We start from the raw sequence: 18,673 nt of genomic DNA on the forward strand, positions 1-18,673 counted from the left end.
CAAATGATAATTAGCACCTTATAGGTAATGTGTTACAAATATGTAAAGCCACGATTTCTCCGTGTTACAAATTGGACGATTTCCGCGATTTTCACTGAAAAGTTAAAACAAACATGTTTTAAAAGTGTATTTTGTCTTGCCTTTTATTGAAGTATGGCCAGAATCTTGCATCGTAGGCCTAGAATTAATGCTAGAATGGATTGTTTAATGGTTGATTACTGCTAAACAATTACTTTTCTTTGTTATATTTTGCAAATCAACACAAAAGTTTTACAGTTTTTCACTATTTTGTAGCATTTTCAAATTTCTGTGAGCAAACCCGAATTCCGTGAATTTTTCTGTTTTTCCGTATCGCGGAAAAATCGTGGCTTTACAAATATGTACATATCTCACTTTAATACCCATGTAATTGGCACAATGCATCACATGCAAATTGCAAAAAGGTATATTCGGATGGTCTTTCAAAACCAGTAAACCCTCATGAAACAAATTATTTCAATGTCATTTTTTTCTATACAATGCATTATTATCTTTATTCATAATCTGATGTTTTTCAAAACATTATATTTATATGTGAAATGTTTTCGCAAAATATTTTGTTAACACTTGGGTTTAATGAATAACATTAGGTAAGAATGTTTGGCAGCAAGTTTTCCAAAATGTTTTTGAATGTTTTACTAACATTGAAACATCAGGATATACAAAGGTGCATGAAAATGTTTTTAGAAGAAACACTACAACAACATTTTAAAGATGTTGTCAAAATGCTATTGTGAAATGTTTTTGCAAAATATTTTGTCAACACTAGGGCTAAACAAATAACATAAGGTACAAATGTTTTGCAAGTTTTCAAAATTGTTTTTGAATTTTAATAACATTGAAACGGCAGGATATATAAAGGTGCACGAAAATATTTTTAAAACGTTTCATAATTATGAAAAAACACTACAACATTTTAAACATGTTGTCAAATGCTATTGTAAAATGTTTTTGCAAAAGATTTTGTCAACACGTGGGCGAAACAAATAACCTTTTTCAAAAATATTTTTGAAAGTTACTTCAAACTTTTTCTACCTTTTATATACCATTATATAACCCAATATTTAAATGTTTTCTGCAGACGTATTGTGTTTGCTGGGTACCTGCTTTCATTTGATTTGATGAAAACTTAAAAAACATTAGATTTAAGGCACTTTAACAGCAGAAAAAATCACATGCATTACAAACATTACACACTGTCAATTACGAGGGGGTATCCAAACGTTTTTGACATCACCCTGAAGGAAAAGAGCTATATTGATGAACTTTTGTCAGTGTAATCACTGGTCCTTATGTACATTATGGTCCAAAATGGTCTCCTAAGTATTGTTTACTTTCTTTACAGGTGGCGCTAGATGGGCAGTAGGCGCATAACCTGTAAGATGGTGAAAATTGAGGCATGCAGATTGATTAAGTTCCTGCATTTGAAGGGTTAGGCCTACAATGCTTAGAAAATCTATGATGAAATGAAAGCTATCTGTGGTGATGATTGCCCATCATATGGCACTGTTGCTTTTTGAAAAAGGAATTTCCAAAAAAACAGTGAAGAAACTCAAAAAAGTGGAGGATCTTATGAAAAGGTTATGCGCCTATTGCCCATCATAGCGCCTACCTTTAAAAAATTAAACATACTTATGAGACCATTTTTGGACCATAATGTACATAAGGACCAGTGATTACACTGACAAAATTTCATCAATATAGCTCTTTTCCTTCTGGGTGATGTCAAAAACTTTTGGATACCCCCTCGTATGTAGTAGACCCCAGAAAAGATATCGTACACTTCCCACATTGCATTTCTTCAATTTCAAAGATCTGTACGGATTTGCTATCCAGTGCAACATGTCAATGGTGACAAAAGGTACCTCAATGAACAGAACACATCCAGATCTTTTAAAATAAAATTATGTTTATTTCATGACTATTGGCCCATGTTTAACCTATGTTTTAATAGCCAGTCTATTCTCAACATAAAAACAAGTAGTACATGTACAAAGTAATAGGAGTGTCATTTGATGTTACAAAAGATTCTGAGAAGGGTAAGAAGTCTCTACTGTGTTCCTACATAAATTCACACACTGAGGTAGGTACGTAGGGTTGTGGAACACATTTTAACATTTTTCAATCAAATGATACAATTTTATCAAGAGTACTAATTCAAATCATTTTGGTAAGATCAATAGGTCAGACATATAAGACAAAAAGAAGAAGAAAAAAAGGCAGCGAGGGACAAAAAGTGAGCAGATATATCTTTTGATTCAAATTAAACATTGCAGAAAATATCTTGCATGATCAAACACAATGAGTCACATGGCTAGAGTTGCTTTTGACATGTCTAAACAAGAACTGTCTTTAAAAAAGACAACATCATACACATGAAGATCATATTTCATATTTTACCAGGTCAAATAGGGTACATTGTTTAATGCTATGCATGTATAAATTATGCCCATATCATAGGCTCTACACATTTTATTTGTCATCCGATTTTTCTTGTTCAAAAGACAAAATTGATGTTTACACATCAATTATTTCATTAATTATATTTTTAATAATTGATTACTTAACAAATAATAAAATTATTTATTTATTTTCCTATCTATTTATTTACCAGGTCAAATAGGGTACATTGTTCAATACTATGCATGTATAGAACCCGGGGTGGAACTAAAGAGTACTAACCTCACCATGTTTGTGTGATGCTCATGAAGGGCAAAATCGGACACAACTTTAAAATCTGGAATGTCACTCCTGTCAGACGCCCTGTGGTTATTTATTAAATGGGACATACTCAAGGAATAAACCGCAGCTTGTGGGTGACATACCTTGTTGTAAAACATAGCCCAAAATAGTGTATACCTCCTGGTTATTTCACTATGCACCAGGCATCTTTGATTAACCATAGCATTACATGCCGCACAATTTTGAGTCAGTACTCTATGGGCCGGATTCTTGAAGCATGGCTAGTGATCAGGCTTTGTAAGCCAGCAGGCTAGCCCTACCAAGTGGATCCATTTTTATTGATTGCATCTTTCTAGGTGATGTACGATGTACGATGTGAAATTGTAAACTCTGGTACATAGAATTGAGCTTAAGTCTGATGGCTAAGGAAGGATCACCACCCATGCTTTGAGAAACTGGCCCTTTGAGTCTAATCTCTTTGGAAAATACTCACAAACCACACAATCAATTTCAATGTGATTTCAGCATCTTAAATTATTACGAGAAAAAAATATTTTGTTCCATTAACTAACAGGTATTTCCTATTATAAATAGTACGTTTGTCAATATCTGTGACATCTTTAACACTTAATTGGCCAAGGGGATTCCCCATGGACCCACTATTCTGTTTTTTCTAAGTAAACGCTCATAATTGTTTTGCCAGATTTCTTCTTGTTGAAATTGACTGTTACTTCAACATACCTTTTTTTTAAATCCTTGATATGTTAATTAGATACTATGATTGGATTCATGATACTCCATAGGGAGCCCCTTGACCACCAATGAGGGTGAAAATTTGGATAAATAGATGTAATTGATTGGATCTCATGTATCACATCATGAGGTTATGAATTCATAATAATATACTTTTAGCTTTGCTTCTATATAATTATTAGTTAACCTTGTCTTGAGAGTCTCATTCACAAACCTCTTCAAGAATCACTACTGTGCAATTTGAATTTAAACAAACTTAACTTGTTCGTGCAATATTGTGGGTCCAGCGTTATCTAAGATTAAGGCCATTTGACATAATTCAATGATTGTATATTTTCTAACTTACCATTTCTGTATATTTTAATATGTACAGAGGGCCCTGTGGAAAGCAGTGTTAATGATGGGATATACGGAAAATCTTGATTCTATGTCCCAAGTGTGCTTATACACCAACATCATTATTGGTTTTGTGGTTGAGTTTCCACAATTGGAATAGCAATAATTTGTTCAGCAACAGCAGTTTGTTCCCCCTCCGGTTCCACAGGCTGTTGTTCATATGTTACTGTTACTGCCCCTTGCTGAACAGCTTCACAAGTTGCCACTAAATCACTCACTGTGCTACACACATGCTGTAATAACAGCTGCCTCACACGGCCATCCTTAAGCAGAGAGAACATATCTTGACACTGCTGCTTGAGATTTGTAATCTGCTTAGTTTCTTCCGGATCACCATCATCATGGTCATCATCAACAGGTTCCTGTGAACAACTAAGCTCTACTACATTTGCGGCCAAATCTACATGGTCACTTTGCATGTGCTGGGGAACACGGTAGATCTGTGCAACTCGAAGCATGTGGACTTTGTGGATGTGCTGACAGATCTGAGTCTCTTCAACACAACTGCAGCGGTATAGATGCCGACATAGATTGAAACAAGGCAGCTCAAGACACTTATGGTAGCAGAATTCTTCATCACAAAATTCTTTGAGTTTTCTGACCTCATGACACTCAATTTTCGGAGGATCTCCTGAGGAATCTATAGATACTTTCCAAAGCTGGTCTGGTGGACCTTCTTCCTTGACATTTCCTGAGGGAATTGCTGTACCTCTCTCATGATTTGACAAGACTTTGTTTCCGGAAGCTTTCATGCATGGTTGTTGGAACTGTTGCGTATTCCTACACCAACTGTCATTCTTTGCAATCTCCAAAAGGATGTTGGTAAGAAAATCAACACGCTTGTTTGATTTTCTCTTCTGTGTGTAGAAGTTCTTGACTTGGTCATGAAAACTGTCTTGAAACATATACTTACAAGCCACATTGTCTGCCGTAAGAAAGCACATTGCCCATTTCATGGGTCTAGAAGCGTAAGTTACTTGAAAGTAATCTGTGAAGACTTGACACTTATCTGCATAGTGGGAGAGGAAAGCATTAACTAAGTAGTCAAATATCCGGACATTCTTCTCTTCTAAGAGTATGACAAGACAATGATACATCTCTTGCCTCATAGATATGATTGGTACAAGGTGTTTCAATTGCTTTAGCCATGCTTGATGGATATGCCACTTGCTCAGGAAATGGCTGAAACACCCTTGGCCAAAGATTTCTTCAAACTGTGCCAGTCCAGTGTTGTCTTCATCTGTTATGAGGATCAAAGGTGCAAAAGTTGGACACCTGGCTTTGATAGACAGTATGAAAGCTTTCAAAATATTACCGTCTACTTGGTTGCTCAGAAGGTATGCAACAGGATAGCTATTCTGATAGTCGTCGCCAACAAATAATGTCACCAACTGAATGCCCCATCTATTGACAGTATGAGTGGCATCGATACAGATTGCTTTATTTCCAGAACGCTCAAGTAGCGTCAGCTGCTCTTTCGCTTGTAACGCAACAACATAAGTACCTTCTCCTATGTGTTGTATATGTTCTGCGTATGATGCCAATCCATCTCCTTCTATGGTATTCTCATTAGCTGCTTTGAACATTAGTACTGGGTCAAAACTCTCTGACTTCAGCTTCTCTACAAGCAACCTCACAGAGGTTTTCTCATCTTCATGGAGCTTCTTAGATGAAGTCACTTTAGTCCTGAGCATATACAGAAATCTCTTCGACACATAGTGTTGCTTGTTCAGCAGAGGAGATGCATTATTCTCCATATCCCTAGGTTTGTGTAGATCATTGTAGATCTCATCGATGGAGATCCCTCTAGCAAACTTAGCCATGATTTCTTTCCTGAGTAATTCCGGCAAGCGATGGTGTTTGGTATCTTCGTACGAGATGGGATGGGAGTGAGATTGAATGTAAAACACAGACACATGTCCAGTCTTTGTATTCAACTTAGCGTTTATCCTTGCCGGACACCACATGTTAGACTTCACGCTTCCTTTATGTGCCTTCCTATCTGTTAACCTCCCAGGTTGTCCTTTCTTCCGATGAGGTTGATCATTCCCATCCTTCTGGCACTTGAAATACAAGCTTTTAACCCCTTGACTTGTTAACTTCTCTTTACTACTTGAAGTAAACTGAACAAACTTTGCAGCTTCCTCTTCATCTTTCCATCTTTGAAACTCCTCAAACGAGTCAAACTCTAGGTGTTGTTTCTGGTAGACTAACCCGTGGTCCTTCTCCATATGCTCAATCATTCTAGATGTGTGATAAATAGTAACTCCACACTCTGGATGGAAACAGGTCAATTTGGGAGCAGATTTGGGTTCCACTAACTCCTCTTCGTGTTTCTTTCGCATGTGAACTTTGAGGTTGTCTTTGCGAGTGAAAGGTTGTGCACACGTGGGACAAAGATGAGCGGTCTTATCTTCTAAAGGTGAATCAACGGATCTGTTGCCGGAATTCTGAAAAAGGTAAACATATACAACAATCATAAGTTACCACGATTTTGTTGATTATTATATAATATAAAACTTTCAACTATATACCACATAGTTTAAATGTTGCGCTATTTACCATGATATTTTCTGCTACTGCAAGCTTATTAACATTACCCAATTTGATTTTGGATATAAACTTTTGTGCACATTTGTGTCAAAATTCTGTTTGTGCAAACCTAAAATAAATAGCTGCTTTTATCAGGTCATTTTGTTTTCAACCATATATGACCCACTGCTAAAACCATTGGTTAAGGGGTAAAGAGATGACCCAACAGCTAAGTTTCACGGGAGAAGCAGTGGACCTGGTAATTTTATGATCAAGTCATCGGACAAGATGGTAAAACTCAGATTCAGGAGTAAATATTTATTGAATTTTGCCCACAAAAAATAAAAATGAACAGTTGTTTAATAGATGCTCACTGGGAATTTGTTTGATGCAATGCATATGATTGGGAGTTGCTCAACTTGCACACTGAAGTGGACTGTGTGAGCTTTTGTTTTGAGACTTGATTGCATACCTCAATAAATATATATGTACCAGGTAACATCTGACCAAAAAAAAAGTGTTTACAATATTATTGTGATACCAGATTCTGTAAATTTAAATTGTTAGGCTTCAATTTGAAAGCATTTGCTATCCATAAATTTCAGTATTGCACAAAAATTCAGAAATTATTTAAGATTCTAAGATGCTCAAAATGCAACTATAATGCATAAATTATTACTTTTGCAACATACAAAATACATTTAAACACATCCTACAGTCCACATTCTAGATATCAACTTCCAAAAACTCTTTTGGACACCACCTTTATCCTTTGGCTTTTCAAACCACTATAGAACAATCAAGACCATTAAATTGGAACAAAATGTAAAAAAATAGAAGGGAAAAAAAAGAAAAGAAAAAACAACCATTTGCTATGGTACTTTTGGATGCAGTTGGAAGTGCTTGAGGTAAATACTTACTTCATTTTCACTCTGTTCTGATAGTTGGTTTCTCGGTCTTTTATTTCTCACTCCAGGTGACCTCTTTGTAACAGCTCTCTTCTTTGGAGTTCTGAAATTATAATTGTAAAGAGAAAATAATCTAAGTATTATGTGCACTGTAGGTGTGTGCATGCATGTGAGGGTGACATTTGTTGGCATTTTAGGAAACACCTCAAACAACTGAGGTGAGGACACCTGCTCTATAGGGAAGGAGGTCTTAGTTGGATTGTACAAACAGAAATCAACACAAAGCCACAAAGTTTCACTTCACTCCTCACTTCAAGTCCTCGTTTCAATGATGTCTGCAAATATCCGCAGTTGCATGTATAATGCATTTGCGAGGTATGTCCTATATGATAAGTGAGATATAACATCTGCAGTTGCCAGATAAAATTTCATATTTATTATACACATGTACCACAAAAAATGGCAGAGAACGTCCATATGTAGATACAAATTCAGTAATCCGCTATTGCATTTTCCTAACAGGCTTCCGCTTTTCGGAGGCAATTACATGTGGGGGGGGGGTGTACGTTCGTATCCACATTTAAACTTTGGAGTTTTGCAGGGGAGTATAACACCCCTCATTTTGTGATATGAACACCTCCACAGTAAGTCAATTATGCAGTTGTTTGTGTTAAACTCCATGGTCGAACACTTGGGACTCATACAAGAGGAGGTGGGTGTATGGGGGTGTGTAGGGGTGTGTGTGTGCACATTGGTGAAACAAAATGACCTCACTCAATTGATCCTAGTTTGCTCACCTCTCCTTAAAGTCTCCACCCATCACATTTCCTCAGAGGCTTTTGAGCAAAGAACATTGTAATTGCAAATATGGAGCTATAATGTGTTATGGAAAACATCTTTTTTACATACAGATCTGCCATTAAAACTTCCCCTTTTGGGCCTCCTCAAAATAATTCTGCCTTCACCTCGTCTACTACAAATACAGAGTTGCCAACTTTAAAAAAACCACTACATACATGTACACTAGCTTCTAGAGTAGTATGGCACTTTCTTACTCTTATTGAGACAATCAGAGTATGGCCTGCTAAGTAAAAAACTCCTCCTGTGTGGAAAGCTTAGCAACCACGTAAATGGACCATCAATCACAAGATAGAAATGTCTAATGACTTACTTTTTGGTTCCAGATTTGTCATCATTTTGGTCATCTACCTTCTGTTCCATCTTCTTGACTTTCTCTGCTTGCCTGGTTCTTGGTGAACTGATTTCTGCTGCCACTCCATCCTGAACCATTTCAGGCTCTGACAACTGCTTTGATGAACTCTTCCGATTTGTGTTGCTACTCTCTTCCAGCTCCTTTCTGACCTTTGATCTTGTCCTGGGTGATGTTGTAGTGTGTGTCACTGGAGGTACTGCTATTCTTTTTGGTGTTGGTTCCGAGTCATTGATAATGTTGGAGGAGTTAGATACTGGTATACACAATGAACCATTCAAATTGGATTGGTGTTCAGAATCATTTCCTTCTTCATTAGCATTCTAATATATAAAACAATTTTGAATTATCATAGATTAGAATATTGTTAACACATCTAAGTTCACCTCCCAGATAACATATACTTATTGGGCCAATATTGGCAAAAAGTTGCATTGGCATTACATCAGTATATAATATTGGGCCAATATTGGCTCACCATTCATTGGCAGCTGATCTCGGCCAATAATAAACCAATCATTGGTTTAATGTTGGCCTTTTATATATCGCTTGATTGGCATTACATCAGTATATAATATTGGGCCAATCTTAGCTTTCAATTGGCAATTTTTACATTGGCATCATGTTGGCAGCCAATATAGGTTATCACACCAATTTCGGTAACAAATTGGGTAACAATATGGTAACAAATAATTATTGTGATGAGTACTAGTGTTTGGAAGACCTTATTTAAATCCTAAATATTATACTAAGTTGAAATAATAGGAAACAAAACCACGGATGATAAAACGCAGGGCAAACGCTATTTAACACCACGGATTATTTATTTTAAAGAAAATACACAAGAATTTTCGGCGATTTCAATTCTAAGACCATACTTTTAAAGATAATTTCTAAAGTATGTGTCACCATGCTATCAAATACTCTTGATGGCTATTGATGAGTCGTAGTGTTCCTCTCTTACATGGCTAAGCGGCAAGAGATGATACATATCGCTTTTTCCCGAGCCAATAACGTCCAATAATTAAAGTAATCCATTGCATCAATATTGGCCCAATACTAAAATTACATATTGTTAAAACATTGGCAGCCAATTGTTTGCCAATGAGAAATAGGTACAGGCCCAATGTTGGTTCAATAACTGTGACAAGGTTTGGGCCAAGCTGGGGCCAACATTGGCCCAAGCCCAATATTGAGCCAACCTTGGGCCCATGAGCAAAACATGATTGGCCCAATACTGTCAGCCAATGTTGGGCCAACTGAACTCAAACATTGGCCCTTCATTGGGCCACCATTGCCATGCTATCTGGGCTGCTATAATAAAAGCCAGAAAATAATTTAAACAGAGTGTCCTTTTCAGTAAAAATCCCAAAAGCAAATAAGGACATGACATCAAGATTTTAAGGAGGGAGCTCAAAATATACCCTAAGGCAAAGGAGCCCATGCATGTGATTTTTTTTCAGTATGTACATGTAAGTACCAAACTTAAGGAGGTACTACACCCCTGCCCAATTTTGTGCCTATTTTTGCATTTTTCTCAAAAATTATAGTGCATTGGGGGCAAGTAAGATATGTATATTATAGGGGCAAGGACTACAACTACTGCACTGGAAATTTTATTTCAGCACAGACAACAGTTGTGGAGTTACAGTCAAAAATGAGGGAAACCATTATTTGATCAATAAATCAATAACTACTTGCTTTGAGTTGCTGAAATTTCAGTACAGTAGTTGTAGTCCTTGCCCCTATAATATACATATCTTACTTGTCACCAATGCGCTATAATTTTTGAGAAAAATTGGCCAGGGTGTAGTACCCCTTAAGGTGAACAAAGTGTAGTTGTGATCCCTAAATGAAGTTGACCAGAAGTTTTTGAGTACACAGACTTATTTTATTCAGAAAACAAACTATACTGAACCAACCTTTGCCACTTTGAACTGGCTGACCTCCTGATCCACCCCTGCTGTTTCAAACTGTATGACAACATGTTCTTCTTGAGAATGTTCAAGATGATGTCCAATGTCTTCATGATGTCCAGTGTGACCAATCTGTACCAATGTTTCCAAAGCATGTATGGCATCTTTCTGGGATTCACTTATTTCTGTTATAGACACAACATTTCCTTCCTACATGAAAAACAAAAGAAAAATTATATTACTGGCTTATTTCAAAATAAAAGCTGGAAGTATTTTAATTCCTTTAAAAGAGGAAGAATAGTTGACCAGGCCAACTGTTGGTGGCCTGCGACCAGCATCCACTAGTCTTCAATGCCAACTGATTTTAGTCATGATTATATGATTTGCCATCAAATGATTAGCTTGTTGTAACACTTTATCAATAAATTCAGAGGTGTTGGTTCCTCTTTAGGCAATTGTGGAGGGGTAAGGCCAAGAGAAGTTAATGGTTTGTCTCTTAAACATTAAGCATGAAAGCTATGTGCTAATCTGCCATTTTCCCCCTTTTTTTTAGGGCCATGCAAAACATGGGATTTCTTTCATCATAGTGTCTTTTCATTTGTCATTTTTTTCTGGCAACTAAAAAATGGACTTAACACAAAGCAAAACTGATTTCATTATACCTATGCATGTTAGTTTGAGAGACAAATCTTCAACTTTTCATGGCCTTATAAACTAATTCTTCAAGAAGAAATGTGAAAACTTATTACAGGCAACTAAATTTTCTTTTTGTTAGTGTGCTGTTATGTGATACTAATTGTATACAAGTTTGTCAACCAATCTGGGTGTAATTGTTTTTACATAAAACTATTAAATTCTATTGAAATTCTACATACAGCATTATTTTTTTCTAATACTTTAATGAGATCTAAGTAGCAATACAAGTCAAATTGTATTATGTTTGCAAATTAAGGGAAAATAGACCAAAACCATACAATTTTGATGTTTTCTTACAAATTTTGTAGTCCCAAGATTCTAAGATTTGGCACAAGTCTGAGCATTCAAAATCTTAAGTATGGGCTAAGAGTTGGCGCATAATTTTAATATTTTACGTTATTGATAATTGCTTATGAAAAAGATTAGACAGTGTATTTTCCAAGAATTATAATGCATAACTTGTCACAGCATATGAAAAATACTCTAAAAAATGCATGTTTTGGACCTTATGATTTCCAAAAATTGACCAAATATTAAAATTTGACTTTCACGGCCAGTTAGAACAAACTAAAGGATTAGGATTTAGCTAGATGTTTCATTTTGGCAAAACAAGGTAATATTTCTTGAATCCAAAAAAATCAGTGCTGTATTATCAATTTATCATCAATTACCTGTGCGTGAATGTGATCTTGTGTCTCTGTCTGTGATATCTCTAAGACTTGCACCTGTTGAATACCATCTTCTTGATTCTCACTTCCATGGCTCTCAGCCACCTGTACGCGGGACAAAAGCAAATAATGAAAGTTACATTTTATTGTCCACTCCAATAAAGGTCCGTCCTGAAGAAAAGTTTCATTTTTCCAATTATTTTCAGGGCTGCAAATTCAGCAAGAATTAAAGAATCGATCTTCACAATGATTCCCCTAAACTTATTTAGGAGTTTTGTGAACAAAATTTGTTCTCCGAAATTTATGCCCATTTCACATACAGTTAGTTGACTTGATTATCTTGATTCTCGCAAGATGGGTTTGCACAAATCAATTTTGATTCATACATAATGCAACAAAATTGCAACACTGATTTTATAATTACACCTCAATGAACGATAACCAAACAAACTTAAAAATATGGATCTTAATTTTAACTGACCTCATACTAATAGTGACCTCACAATGGTCAGCAAGCACCTGTAACCTGCAGTCCAGCCTTTGGGTAGGAAGAGTGTGGTCAGCAAGCAACATACCTGTACATGAGGTTGACTTCCAATCAACTCCAAGATGGCTACTGCTAGGCCCATTTCTTGATCATCAGTCTCTCTCACTGTCAGCACACTATTGCCATGCTGTACTCCATCAGGCTCTACATTTAAGGCAACGTGGGACTGTCCAGAACTGTCCCCTTCCATCTGAAAAAATATACACAATCAAGATGAAATTAGCTACTTTGCACAGTATTTACATTTAGTCAAACATTTAACAAGTGCATTACATTTACAACAAGTTTTGGTTCACAGAGATGGAATTCCTCGACCACTACCTTTGCCACTGCATTGCAGTAATAAATTGCTTCGGATTGAGATGTAGTTTTTGCAACACATTTAAGTATGGTACATTAATTTTTTGTGCAGTAGTTTGTATTGCAAATGTTCATTTTCACAAAACCATGATTGGAGTTAAAGGAAATTATTGGACATGTTGGTATCAGGGGTAGCATTTTAAGGGTACTTGGGGTCTATCCAAATTTGAGTTAGTCTTGTTTAGGTGGTAATTTGTTTGGTGTAGGCCAGTGTTGTTAATTTACCTGTAAATTAAAAATGGTGGTAAATTACCGGTAAAAAATGGTAAAATAAGTAAATTAAGGTTGGTCTGAACCAAGGCATGTTTTAAAAATGCAGAATTCCACTTTTCTTGAATTCTATATTCATAAGTCTGTGTACTTAAAGTTTGAACTGAAAAATTGTAGGTTTTTAATTTTTTTACCAAATTTTTTTACCAAATTTCTATCATTTTTAAATATGGTATTTCACCCTTTTCCATCTGAAATCGTCCACATGGTCAATGGCAGGAAATCTTGCCAATCGCGTTGCTAAACGGGCGCGTATGTTTGCCTTGCGGCTTGCGCCCGACGCAAAACGCAACAAGCCTGACCGTATTTCCCTGTGCGCTACTAATAACACGCGTGTGATTCACCCTCCCCTGTATCTCACGCGAGACTTAAAAACAACTTCTTTGACCGAAGACATGGCCGGCCGGGAAATTCATAGGGCTTGATGAACAATTATTCCTCTTTTTTATGGAAAATATTGCTTGGAATTTCGTCAAATGTGCGCGGAAGTTGTATCTTAATTACGACTACGAGCTGCGTGAATTACAGGAATCAAGATTATCACATTTGAAAACAAGGGTTGCTTGATTGCTGTCTACTGCCACTTTTGATACAAAACAGCGATTTAAAACGTGTTCATTTTCGTGCATGGTTTCAATTTTTCGTGCAAGCTAACAGATTCATTATAGAAAATAAAGGTAAGATTTTGGTCTTATCGTGTACAGCTCCTTTTCCTCTAGTGGGCTGTTTTTTCATTTTTTTTAAATTTCCATCCAAAAACAAAAATATACACCAGTATTGCCTAAATTAGGCTGACACTGTCAAATTTCAACCATTTTTATCGAATATTTCTAAAAAATGGTCAAAATTCACAAAAATAAAAAATCGTATCCTAGATTTTCATACCTAGTTTTTGAAAATCAATAAGAAAAAAAAATTTACTGACAAAATAATTAGTTACGGTGTATGTAAATTTTTGGGTCAAAATCACGCTTTTTGATGATTTTCTCCAAAAGAAATAATTTTTACATAAATCTGACGTCACCATTGGATTTGTCAGGATATTTCCATTCTAAATATGTACTTTTATACACTGTAGATCAACAATTTAGAAGTTACAAGACCAAAACGTTTTTCATAATTCCATGGTTCAGACCAACCTGAAGTAAATTATAAAAGAGCTCAATTTAATTTAATACTAAAAATTCAATTCTTTTCATATTAAGAGCTACATAGAATAATTGAACACAGTACTGTTTTGTTGAATATACCTTTCCTGATGAAAATTAGCTTCTTAATAAAGCTGAATTTGTATTTAGTGAAACTATTAGTCATGTTGTATTGAAGTGTTCCAATGTTTTCTCTCATAACAACACATGGACACAGAGCCTGTCTAGCCACTTGACACTGGACTACATGTATAACATCTGAAAAAACTACATTCCATTTTTATGCAATCACAGTCACATTTTCATTTTCGTGGTAGAACATTTCGTCGGGTGCATCACATACTGGTCTATCTTGAATTTTTTACTTTTCCGAGAAAATTGGTATTTCAGTTCTTTTTATGGAGCTCTTCTAATTCAGGAAATTACAGACTTCAATTTTTCCTAAATAATTAGTTATAAAATGTTAAATTGATTTTTACATTATAATAGACCAGTATGTGATGCGTCCAAAGTCACATCACCGTTCGCCCCTCAGATAGCCCCCAAGATGCACTTCAAATGCGACATCAGGAAATTAACTATTTCACATACAGAACTACAACTTTAGTGTAGTTTTTAGCAATATTGCATACGTAAATATAATTCAGGATTCCATTTAAATAAATCTGTTAAGTATATGCTTTAATTTGAAACCACTTTCATGAAAATCCAAACTTAAATTATAGAAAGGTGAACTTAATATGAAGATTTTCAGTTGCGATTTTCTTGAAATGTGTGTTTTTCGAGATAGACCAGTATGTGATGCATCCCCCATTGTATGTTTACTGGTAACTACAGAAAATAGAGGGCAGTATAAAAAGTATTATTGGGCAGCCAGTGGCGGGCGGTAAATATTAGGTAATTATACTAATTTGATTGAAATAAAAACTAAAAGAAAAAAGAAAAAAAGAAAGAAAAAAAAGTGCAACTATAGATGTCTACAACTATTCATTCTTTCCAAGGACAATTCGTGTGTGGAACAATCTCCCTGAATCAGCTGTGTGTGCGCCCTCCATCTGTGCTTTCAAGCCCATAGCACTGAGTTCAATCAGTGCTGTGTCGCCACCGGCCAGCCTGAAGACACTTTAAACCAGCCAGCCCACTTTTTACTTGCACCTTCTGTAGACCGAATAATCAGTCCCCAATACAAAATTCACTTGCTGACATTAACCTGTATACACCTTCTGATGTACAGCCCGGGTGTACAGCACCAAATTTATGTTTTTAGCACCGCACCGACTGTGAGGTCCAAACAACCCACTTCCAGTTTAGCTCAGCGAGCTGTTATAGGAAGCCACCCACTGAAGAGAGGAGAGCGTGGCCTAGCGGTTAAGGCATAGGACTGTGAATCCAAGGGTCAAGGGTTCAAATCCCCGGTCCGCCTCTTTGTGTCCTTGCGCAAGGCACTTCACTCTACTTGCTTAGTGCTTCGGAGGGCACTTTAAGCTGTTGGTCCCGTGTACATGCATATTTTCTCACATTAATGTAGTCCTTTCCTTCCTTTCCTTTCCTTTCTAGTACTTCCTATAGCAGCTCATTTGAGCTAAACTGGAAGTCCTCTGGAACTTAGAGGGGGTGATTATACAGATATCAGAACCGGAAAATGGTCCCCCTTCTCTTTTCGAATAGCTCTGACACTTAACGTGCACAGGATATGACTCTTCCTGTACACGGACCACCAGCTTTATGTGACTTTCCGAACCACGAGACACCGTTCATACACTACATCTGCATGTGCTACGTAGTGTATGGGGGCAAGAAGGAATTCTACAATTATATTCTATATCTATACTGCTTCTAAGCAGAGACTGCTTCACACTTTCAGAGAAAATATTTCTGATACACTAACCTCGCAGTAACTGAACATAATTGCAGGATTCCCGACCTTAGGAAAAAAAAAAAAAGGTTCGTCTCAAAGCTTGCGCGCGTGTTTGTAAAATCCCACGATTTGACAAAAAACAAATGCGAAATTTTTTTATTTCAAAAAAAATTTTATAGTTTTTTCAGAAAAATTCGGCGAAAATCAGACTTTTTTCTCAAAATACCATGAAAAAAGTCGGGAATAAAAAAAAAAAAAATTGCATTTTGCATTTGTTTTTAAATTTCTCGTGAGCTTTGAGACAAACCTTTTTTTTTTGGCCTTATACATTTTAGGATAGGTTAAGGGCTGGGGTATGAACGTTTGGACAGTATTTATTTTGGGACATTAGAGCACAGCAGACATATCGAATTGCATTTTGAATACGAAGAATGTCATTCTGATATCAAATAATTTTGATTTTTGAAATTCGCAATTTAATACACATTTTATGGCAAATCATTAAAAATTGATATTTTTGATATTTAACAGTACTTGAAGTAAACTTTATAAATCTGATGATTTATACTTAAAGTGTATGCAGGTGGGATGAAAAACCTGACGATCAATTGAAAATTTTGACCTTTAGATTGAAGATATGGATTTTTTTCCCAAAACACCAAAAAAAATTAGGTCTTTTTGGGAAAAAAATCCATATCTTCAATATGAAAGGTCAAAATTTTCAATTGACCGTCTGCTTTTCTTCCCTGCTACATACACTTTAAGAATATATCATTAGATTTATATAATTTACTTCGAGGACTGTTATATATATCAAAATTTGAAAAATATCAAATTTTTATAATTTGTCATAAAATTTGTATTATATTGTGATTTTCAAAAAATGAAAATTATTTGATATCAGAAAGACATGCTTCAGATTCAGAATGCAATTCGATAGGTCTGAGGTGCTCTCATGTCCCACAAAAAATACTGTCGAAACGCAATAAACGCCATTTTAGATCCCTTAATGAATTCTCACCAAAGCAAAGGCAAGCCCAAGGCTCGAACTAGTCACGATTTTACGTTGTCAATATTACTTTCGCATGGACTGACATTTTTTTGCGGGCTCGCTAGGATTCTAGCGAGTAGATTTCTTGCAATATTTGGCTTATTTACCATCCAATTTATATCCTTCAATGTACCTGTATATCGTTAGCATATCAAGCGCAGTCAAAAAAGTTTTTGATGTTTCTGATCGTCACGATGAAACATTAAAAAAAAAAACGACTTTCTCAGTTCTCCCAGCCATATTGTTTACTCGTTGTTATCGACATCACCAATTAGTCTCGACCTTGTTTGTGCACGTGGCTGTATCGCGAACACAACTTGACGACAGAAACCGGCTGTAGATGAGGTGGGTCATCTCGTGACTTGCATTGTTTCACCACCGATCACGCTGGTCCGGACGTAGGGGGTCGACGGCTTGGAAATTATCTTTAAAGTATCAGAAATTCCAAGTTTAATTTACTTGGATACATTGAATAAGATAACTATGATTTGGAGATCAGATATGTGAGTACCAATTTCATATAAGTTGACTGAATTGCAAAAAAAAATGTTGAAATGTTTGAGCTGCGCAAAACGTTAAGTGTGTAAATCCCATTGACACACAAAATGGCATAAGCCAGTCTCAGTGCAGACATAGACTGTAAGGTACTAATTTCGAGGAGCATAACAAACACCAAATTGGTGTCATAACAAACACCAAATTGGTGTGTATGACCTGACATGCATGCATTCTTTTGTCGAGAGTTGACATGGTCTTTCAATTTGTGCCGAGTGTCCTTGGCATGTTGGCAGACTTGACTATGCTTCAGTGTGGTCATGAAAGGATTCAATAGATAACCTCTGCCCCACTAATCCCCAGCTATTGTCTGAAATTGCTCCTCGGAAAATATATTATAACAACTCAGTCCTCAAATGATAGTCATATAACGACCAAAAGATAAATGACTGACTATCATTGAGGACTGAGTTCCGCAGTCTAGTCTCACTCTCAGTGTACAAACGGCGTACATGTACACGAGACTGGCAAGCTAGTCTAGCTCGAACCCACGCAGATCGTATTATCCCGGCCGACGGCTCAGCGCCTTAGACCGCTCGGCCATCTCGACCGCTCGGCCATCTCGCCCTCCCCGTAGTGTGCACGTTAAAGAACGTCACAGCAGGCTATTCGCAAAGAGCAGGGGATCATCCCGGTACTGTTGACTGTACTTCAAAAATACACCCATCTATCCCTAGGTTCCAGGATCGTGCATAGGTAAAAAAAACCTGTGCACGTAAAGCCCTTGCGTTGATACTCAAACTGTTGAGGTAAGCACGAATATGGAAGGAAGGAAGGAAGACTGAAGAGTGTTTACCAACAAGCAAGGCAATAATGTGAATTTGTAATGCATGAATGTAAGCTTACCGAATACTTTGCAATGTTTGAAAAACTCGATTATGCTTCAAAATATTCATTCATACAGAATTTAATAAACTTAAATTATACTTTAGTACTTTAAGCCTATAACTGATTAGTCTGCTCTCACCATTCGCTGTAAAACAGGCCAAGATGAACGTAGAAATTGTTCCAAATTTAGCGCAATTACAGGAATCTACTCCCCGTGTAAATTTACAGTTCCTATCATTAACAGAAGGTTAACATT

The 18,673-nt window shown here is 36.3% G+C and overlaps 1 protein-coding gene across 2 annotated transcripts; it reads right to left on the reverse strand.

The window, feature by feature from the left end:
* Nucleotides 1-3,810: 3,810 nt before the first annotated feature.
* LOC140148490 (uncharacterized) lies at nucleotides 3,811-18,643 on the reverse strand. Of its 2 annotated transcripts, none has more exons than XM_072170471.1 (7): nucleotides 18,557-18,643; nucleotides 12,376-12,537; nucleotides 11,804-11,905; nucleotides 10,443-10,646; nucleotides 8,482-8,843; nucleotides 7,323-7,413; nucleotides 3,811-6,320 (listed from the first exon to the last, which is right to left on the reverse strand). In XM_072170471.1, exons 1-7 carry the CDS (start codon nucleotides 18,557-18,559, stop codon nucleotides 3,933-3,935), a joined length of 3,312 nt encoding a protein of 1,103 aa, XP_072026572.1. In that variant the 5' UTR covers nucleotides 18,560-18,643; the 3' UTR covers nucleotides 3,811-3,932. The 2 variants fall into 2 exon arrangements, with proteins under 2 accessions (XP_072026572.1, XP_072026573.1); XM_072170472.1 differs by having other exon boundaries at nucleotides 18,517-18,620.
* Between the last annotated feature and the right edge of the window lie 30 nt (nucleotides 18,644-18,673).

This window comes from Amphiura filiformis, chromosome 3 (genome assembly GCF_039555335.1).
Source record: "Amphiura filiformis chromosome 3, Afil_fr2py, whole genome shotgun sequence".
NCBI classification, from domain to species: domain Eukaryota; kingdom Metazoa; phylum Echinodermata; class Ophiuroidea; order Amphilepidida; family Amphiuridae; genus Amphiura; species Amphiura filiformis.